The following is an 8,202-nucleotide window of genomic DNA, read 5'->3' on the forward strand; positions in this document are numbered from 1 at the left end:
TTCCTTTTCTGGATAGATATAGGCTCGAAGCCCGGAAGAAGGTTGCTCTTTTTTGTTTTTTTTGTTCATTATAGGACTAATTTGCCTTAATTAAAAATCTTTTTATTAGATATGTTGAACTTCCTATATATATATGATATTTGCTTGGAGAAGAGATTGAAAGTAAAGAAGCAACATTTTGCTTTTCTAAGTGGCGGGAATTTGGATCTTTTACTATAGCAATGTGTTAGTAAATTATCTAGTTTTTTTATGAAGTTAATGGCTGGGGAGGAGAATTTTCTTTCATTCAAAGCTGGGGATTGAGGCTCTGTCTTTAAAAGTATGGGGAGTGCTATTAAGCAAGATGGTAAAGTTCAGGAAGTAGCATTATTATTTACCCTTACTTTTTTTTCATATGGTAATTGGGGTAAATTGCTCATACAAAACTTTTCATATTTGAAACATTTTGGTAAAAATTAAAAATCATAATAATCGAGTGCATAATATTTTAAAGTTGTAACAATATTATACAAATCGATAATTTTGGTCCAATGACGTCAATAGTTGCTAATGTGGCTCCTTTGAAAAAGAGAGGTGCCTCTATCTTTATTTTTATAATAGATCATTTCTACATTATAGAATTAGGAATTTTTGCAAACAACATATAAAAATAAAACTTTTTGAAATCATGTGTTTTCCTATAATATATATCCTTGATCCTTTCGCATGTTTTACTATCTTTGATGATTTTCATGCAATCAATGATGCCACTGCCACATGTCAGACAAAGATGTGTAAAACTACCAAACCAACATTTCATGAAAAAACTAACAGAGGCCGACAACTACAATAGATTTTTAACGAAAATGAAACCATTTAATTTTATTAAAAATTCTTAAAACACTCAAAGTTTGAAATGATTTTTGAAACCACTTATTTTTCTCTGACAATCTCTTTGGCTGGGGGTTAGAATTGCTATTACGATTCGATTCACATTTTCTATATTTGGAATTTTTTCGTGCCAGGAGTCACAATTTGAATTACTCTTAATACCCCGTCAGGCTAGATTTGAGATTATCCCCTTCAAGCCCTCTTCTTCAATTATGAGAGGGGGTAATTATTGATTAAATTTCCTTCTCCATATCTCAATTTTTCATTTGTCATATGTTGACATCACCGACCGTCCAGTCCGTCCGTTAACCTCCACCTTAGAATCTCTGCGTGACCTATTCCAGCTAGCCTTCAACATGAAGAGCCAGTATCTAGGCTAGGATTCGCCATCTCTCATGTTGCTAGTGAGATGGAGCCATTGAAACTCGCTAGGGGAACCCTAATCACGAGCCATGTCAAGGGCGAGGCTTGCCCTGAGCCCATAACACTCCCTGTGGGCTCACGACTTCACGACAAGGTGATCATGAGATCTCTAAGAGCCCTCAGGGATCCGCCGACCTCCTCAGAGAGCTTACTCAATCATTTTCATTTTTGTTTTTGAAAAATTAATATTTTATATTGTTTTAATGTTTAAAGGTATTTACGTATTCCTGCCTTCGATTCAATGTTTATTCCAAATAAAGCAATTCAATTGTAATCTCAACTCTAATCTCGCGGAGTCTAGTAATTCTCTCTCAATTCTAAACCCACTCTACTCAGATTCTTCGAATCGAAGGTGCTGTGATATTTATTTCCCCTATTTTCAAAGTTCGGGGAGTGCATTAAAGTCAATCCAATTCCAAGTTTAGGGTCTTCACTGTATTTTCTGGAAAACCAAGGTGGAGCTGATAGTAATAACTAGCAAACTTTGGGGGCCAATTTCAAATTAACCCTTCAACAGTTAGGAAGGGCGCTCGCTGAGAGGAGACTACAGAGGGGAAACCTTAGAGTGGGAAAAAAGAAGGATCAGCAGAGGCCATGGGATCGTCGCAGCTCCTCAACCTCACAGTACCCCACCCTAACTCGCCCCTGACTCGCCCCGTTTCGGCTCAGCCCTCCACCGCCCGGGCTCGACCTCTACTTCGCGACTGGGCTTCCTTGCAGAAGGGACTCAAGTGCAAGGGCAGATTTTCTTGCCTCTTCTCGGACAATCGTCGAGAGGTGAGTTAGCACTATTCTGACAACCTCTTCCCCGCGTCTGTATTTTCGGAGCTCGCGAGAAAATCTTGATGGTATCATTCAGCTCCGTACGCTGCTGAAGATGTTTAGCTTTGTGGACATTTTGACTTGGTTATCTTGTGATTAATGGGGTTAGAGTACAGATTCTAGGAAAGTTGGGGGGGGCTTGTCTTTTGGAACTTCATCAATTGCAGGTCTGCTGCTCTTTCATTTGGGTGCGTTAATGTATTAGAAAGTTTGCCTGGACGGTTGGGCCATGTCTCCATTAGAACTTCCCTGCCGTTGTAATATTTCATTCGAAAACTTTTTAGGGGAAGAGGCTTGGATTTTAATTAAAATGAAAACTTGTTGCGGGGTTTGGTACTTCTTGAAGGAAATTCAGCTTATCAGTACAGTCAGCAGAGAGGGCAGTCCCATCCGTCATGTTTTGAGTGAGCAATTTACCGAGCGAGCCAGGTTTCGATCGATGTTTATCTTTTGTTTTTGGTGTTCGATCTCATTGAAGGTGCTGCCATGTGTAATGATAATCATAGGAACAAGCGAGGAAAGCGTTAGAAGGTGCATTAGGAGGGAAGAAAAGCGAGTTTGAGAAATGGAACAAAGAAATCAAGAGGAGAGAAGAGGCAGGAGGAGGAGACGGTGGTGGAGGAGGTTGGTTTGGATGGGGTGGACGGTTCGGTTGGTCCAACGGTGACGATTTCTGGCAAGAAGCACAGCAAATGGGTCTCACTATTTTAGGTATCATTTGTATGGTAAGCTTTCATTGAGCCTTTGTTTCTCAATAGTTTTCTTTTGCTTTTTCATGTCAATAAAGGGCTCCTTATGAAGTTATTAGACCATGGTGGCACAAGCCCCGGGACTTAGGTAATATTCTTGATGACACCGGGACGAGTTATTAGAGTGTGTTAGATGGGGTGAAGTGAAGTCATTGAGTCTAAGACTGCAATGTGCTCCATTCACACTTGAACAGCCCTGGCTAGTTGAAGCGATGACTGCTTTAAAGTGTGATTAAGTCATCTAGTTCATCAGGCAATAATAGCTTTGTCGGCAATAATATTGCTTAACTGAAGATTTGTTAGGTGGTTGTATTACTATTATGAATAATCTAGTAGATGTTCTTGTATGAATTCTGTTCGCGGGCATCTTTGTTTCCATGTAGTAACTCGAACACAATCAATTTCAGCAGGATGGCCCCTTAAGAAGTCATGTTTGAGCCATACTCATATCTTAAAAGAGTTTTCACTTTTCAGAGTCCAGGAGTGCTTAAAGCACTATTTCACGGGTGCAGCTGGCTAATTATAAGAATGCAAAATAATGTGAGAAATTTTGAGTATGTTGATATACAAGTTATGATCAGTTTAATGCTACTTTGACCAGTCCGATATAAACCTCAATTTAAACTTGCACGAGTATATTGACTAGATCAAAATGTACTGATATATGCTAATTTATGACTTGTATCTTCTCTCTAATGGTGTGATCATCATCTGCAGTACCTCATCATTGCCAAAGGGGAAGTACTGCTCGCTGTCATCTTCAACCCACTGCTATTTGTTCTTCGAGGAGCAAGAAACAGTTTAACTTTCGCAACTTCCCAAATCCTGAGAAGGATATCGCCAAACACTTATGCTCAATTGGTCACTCCACCTCAGAAGGAAACTTACACCCGTGTCTCTGCTAAAGAGGAAGTATTAAGAAAATGGGGTAACAATTGACTTTTCTGTTGAGGTTTCAATTTCTCATCTCATCCTTCATCTGTTGCTTTTTTTGCCAAATCTTTTTCCATACTGTCTTTTGACATGCGGAAATTGTGATGGGTTATCTTTTGGAAGAGTAGAGTTAGATGAGCTCGTTTGCTTCTGTTGAAGAAAAGAAGTGAAATGGCTATATTAGGATGAGATAGTATCAAAGCACAGGCTTTTGGATCTATGACCTGGTATCTGAAATGCCCTTTCTATAAGCTCACAGTGCAGAATTTCGATATTTAATGGATAGGAAATTTGGATGAGATCAGAAATTGCTCAAGAATACCCTTGTTGTACCAAGTTGCTGATGAGAATATTTGTTACTTGCAATTTGCTGGAGCTTCATTAGAACAGCTTTCTTGTTTGATAGATCCAAATGATCGTGCATTGGTGTCACTTGTTTTGGATTATCATGTGTGAGCAGCCATATTAAGAATCTTATACTAGACAGTGCCTTCTCCCTGCAATCTGGCTGAAGAAGACAATATAATGAAGTATAACAAGCGATGCTGTGGTCATTTTGATTTGGATCAATATGTTTTAGTTCTACATCAGACAACTGTGTCCTGGCATCTTGCAGTGTTAATATTAAAATTAAGTCTGTCTGTGCAAATATTGCCAAGCAAACGAGGTAAGGATTCACCAAAGAACCTGTATCCATTGTAGTTCGAATTCCTGTGAGATCCTTTCCCGGTGCCTGTCTTTGCACTTTTTATAAAATAACTGGATAATGCTGTATAAGTCATGAAATTACTTGCTTCTTTTCACACCGAGTTCGAACTTGGATTGCTTTTAGCTACTGCTTATGCTCGTGATGGAATGTGCGCTTTGTAGTGAATTAGCTCGCCCCTCAAGAGAGGCGAGTGATGACCATCTACTGTGTGTGGATCAGATCCCTCGTGGTTCCTCGAAACTCAACGGTTGATGATCAATTTTAATTGGGTCGGGTTTAGAACTGAATAAATCTTAGAGCAGTGCTATTTTACGCGAATATTCTTCTGAAAGTAGCCTCCGAAAGGAATGCAAAAGACAGTTGTTAGTCATCATGATTACCTGACATTTAATGCATCATTTGCTTCCTTACTCTCCCCTTCTACCATCTGCTTTCTAGTTTTCCCTTGTTTCGGAAGGGAGCAAAAAGATTGCAGAAAAAAACAATAAATAAATAAAAACGTAGATAAAAAATGAAGAGAAGTTGGTTAATTTCTAAGATGAGAAATCTCTTTACTATATCATTCACTATCTAGTCTTGCAAGATCTTACATTTAGCAAATCAAGTTTTCTTTTCTATATTCATTATCTACTCTTGGCAAAATCTTACGTTTAGCAAATCAAGTTTTCTTTTCTTCTGCCCTATGGAAATCATTTTTGCGTAAAATACCAATGCAATTGCATTAAAATTCCAAATGACTGATTTAAAGGAATAGTTGATTCATTTACTTATTGTTTCCTTAACTATCTTTTTTGGCGTGAATCTTGATATTCGAAAACTTAATTGGGTTCTGATTAATTCAGTCGAGCCGAGTCGATCCACTAAGGGGTAAAATTCTCCCCGCATAGATTTTAAGTGGAACAAGAGTCGAACCGTTTAAACCAATTTAGGTTGGATGTTTCCTTAACTATTTACCTATTAAGTTTTCTAGATAATGTCAATATAAAGCATACATATATGCGAGCATATCTTTTCGATAAAAAAGGGGTACTTATAGTTTTGGTACTTTAAAGGAAAAAAAATACAATGTTATTTAGGTTGCTATTTTGCTATCATGTTGTGACTCATAAGGCATATCATTTATTACATAAAAGAAGCATATCATATCATATATTATTTGAATGAAACAACTCGTGTTTTACGGAATATAAGCTAAATCAATAAAAAAAAATTGGCATGTACCTCTGTATTCGGAAGCCTAACGGGTCCCAATTAATTTAGTTCGAGTAGAGTCGGTCCACTATGAAGTGAATCACTCTCAATTGTGAATTATTTTCATTTATAAAACTTGAACTTGATACATTATTAAAGGAAAATAAACACCATACCGCAACCAATCCATGTTGGTCAAATTATTTTCTTTGATTGCCTGACGGATAACTATGAAATAATATTTTTCCGGTAAATTATGAAATAATATTCTTGGTATGGAAGAAAATCTTCAGAGAAGTAGTCAAACATTCCCTTTTAATAAATATATGAGAGTGTTATTTTTTCTTTTTCACAATAAGGTCACGTTGGAAACAGAGGATAAGGGAAATTGAAAATTGGGAACACTAGAAAGCTGGAAACAAGGGATAAAACATGAAAATAAGAGACGTTGCATTAGTCCAGCAAAGCTTTGCTTTTATAATGCATTAATATGTCTGACCCCAGTCGGAGGATAGTTCGGCAGATCTAATCGGAGGAAATAGCATTTTCCTAAATCTTAAGTGGCGTCCGTTCGTTATGAAAGTACGGAGAAAGCTAACAGTAATATGCACAAAGCCTGATCATGATCATGTGGGCAGTGATTTTCAAAGCTAATCCACCCTTCCCCCAATAAATGAAGCTGTTTAACTTCAAAAGTTCAAATCTTCTTTGGTAGCTCTCCTGCAGCTGACAAAATCTTCGTTGGGATTCGTGATCCATCGGGCTCTTAACTCGTACCTCCCGTTAACAGATTAACGTAACCAGAGAACAAAATGTGTTACATAAAAGATCCCATAAAAGCTCCCTATTTTTCCTCGATATTTCTCTTTACCCGATAAGTGAAGAGGTAAATCGGGTACGTCTAACCTTATTTAATTGGAATGTGATTTATCCAAATGGGGCATGCGGAGTATTACATCCGGGGGAGGATGTTAGGACCATCTGTCACGGGCTAAAAATAAATGAGATCACATCTTGTTTGTCCCATATGGACCACGTCAAATGTCATGAAAATCACTGTTTCAGTTTTTGTGCGTGCATTAGGTACATGCACGAATATCCTAATGACATAAGCTTTTGAAATTAAATATATGCAATGATGAGTTTTTTTTGTGTGTGAACCCTAATATTCGGAAGCCGACATACTAAGGAATAAAACTCTCACAACGTGAATTTTTTGTATCCAGAATGACTCGAAATCAAAATTTTACTTAAACGAAATAAGCGTTGAACTGTTTGAATTTGGATCATTGATTTGATTTGTAATGATGAACTTTCTAAAACTAAAATTCATTGTTTAGTCATGGGGAAGCGGACATCGTGACTAGCAAATTGAGCTAATAAAAAATAATTTGCAACACCAATTTGGGTTGATTTAAGCTGTTCGATACTTATTCCGCTTAAATAAAGTTTCGAGTTCAAATCCTTATGAATGTAGAAAATTCATACTGGGAGAGTTTTACCATTTGATGAGCCGACTCAGTTCGTCTAGATTAATCGAGATCTAATTTGGACCTTCGAATATCAATGTTCACATGAAAAAATAAATAAATTGGGGCGCTCCCACCACATTAGTCAAATTAAGATGAACTTAATTATTGCAACAAGCAACCATTCAAGTGGTGGATCCTATTTTCTCACTTTTATTGTTGGTAATTGGAAAAGTCATTCAATGAGAGAACATGATCATCGTTTTTTTAAAAAAAAAATTTTGTCCATAAGCCTTTTCTTTATTAACTTTAACTCAATAAGAGATGCCAGACTAGGCCACATTTCTTCAAAGCCTCAAAGGCACACAGGCCAAAAAACAAGACTCAGGTCTTAATACCAACTCAACTTTTAACACACAGATCATCATTTTACATGATGAATTTCGGAAATTATCCACTCATTTTCTATGAATGACTAATGAGTTCAAAACTCTATCAGTACCTCAATTTCAACGGCTTCAAATGTATGATTCCCCGTTTCCTATCATCAATTGTCAACCGTCGAGATCTCTCACCAAGCATCTCAGATATTCAATGCGAAATATGTTCTCAATTCTAAAGTGTTGGGACAGTTTCTCTCCGATGGTGAGGGTACGTGTTAGAGATAGTCCCACATAAAAAAGTTGAGAGAAAATTCATAAGTTTATAAGTTTATAAGAGATAATAATTTAGCAACTCATAGGCTTAAGCTTTTGAGTTGCAGATAGGCCCGAGTCCGAAATAAGCCGTGAATTTTTCCAACAAGTGGTATCAGAACCCAAGGTAACGATCTAGAGAAAGTGCACATGCTATACGTGGAAACCCACACTACACCAAGGCCCGAGTGTGGAACTCGTGGCTAGAGAAGGTCCTAACAATTGGTATCTGAGTTCGGAAGTGGAAGCCCGGCTCGAAGTCCTCCACATAATCGAGAATGGGGAGAATTGTTGGGATGGTTTCTCTCCTTTATGGAGAATGGTGAGAGTAGGTGTTGGAG

The 8,202-nt window shown here is 37.6% G+C and overlaps 1 protein-coding gene across 1 annotated transcript; it reads left to right on the forward strand.

Annotated features, from left to right (window-relative positions):
* The first annotated feature begins 1,833 nt into the window (after positions 1–1,833).
* Positions 1,834–4,351, forward strand: LOC116206395. The gene is made up of 3 exons (XM_031539262.1): positions 1,834–2,070; positions 2,622–2,840; positions 3,582–4,351. Exons 1-3 carry the CDS (start codon positions 1,888–1,890, stop codon positions 3,801–3,803), a joined length of 624 nt encoding a protein of 207 aa, XP_031395122.1. The 5' UTR covers positions 1,834–1,887; the 3' UTR covers positions 3,804–4,351.
* The last annotated feature ends 3,851 nt before the right edge of the window (positions 4,352–8,202 follow it).

This window comes from Punica granatum, chromosome 4 (assembly GCF_007655135.1).
Source record: "Punica granatum isolate Tunisia-2019 chromosome 4, ASM765513v2, whole genome shotgun sequence".
In the NCBI taxonomy this organism is placed as follows: Eukaryota; Viridiplantae; Streptophyta; class Magnoliopsida; order Myrtales; family Lythraceae; genus Punica; species Punica granatum.

Coding starts and splice junctions, on each gene's coding strand:
- LOC116206395 (XM_031539262.1), top strand. CDS start 1,888: ATGGGATCGTCGCAGCTCCTCAACCTCACAGTACCCCACCCTAACTCG. Junction 2,071..2,621: donor TCTCGGACAATCGTCGAGAG/GTGAGTTAGCAC, acceptor TGATAATCATAG/GAACAAGCGAGGAAAGCGTT. Junction 2,841..3,581: donor TTTTAGGTATCATTTGTATG/GTAAGCTTTCAT, acceptor CATCATCTGCAG/TACCTCATCATTGCCAAAGG.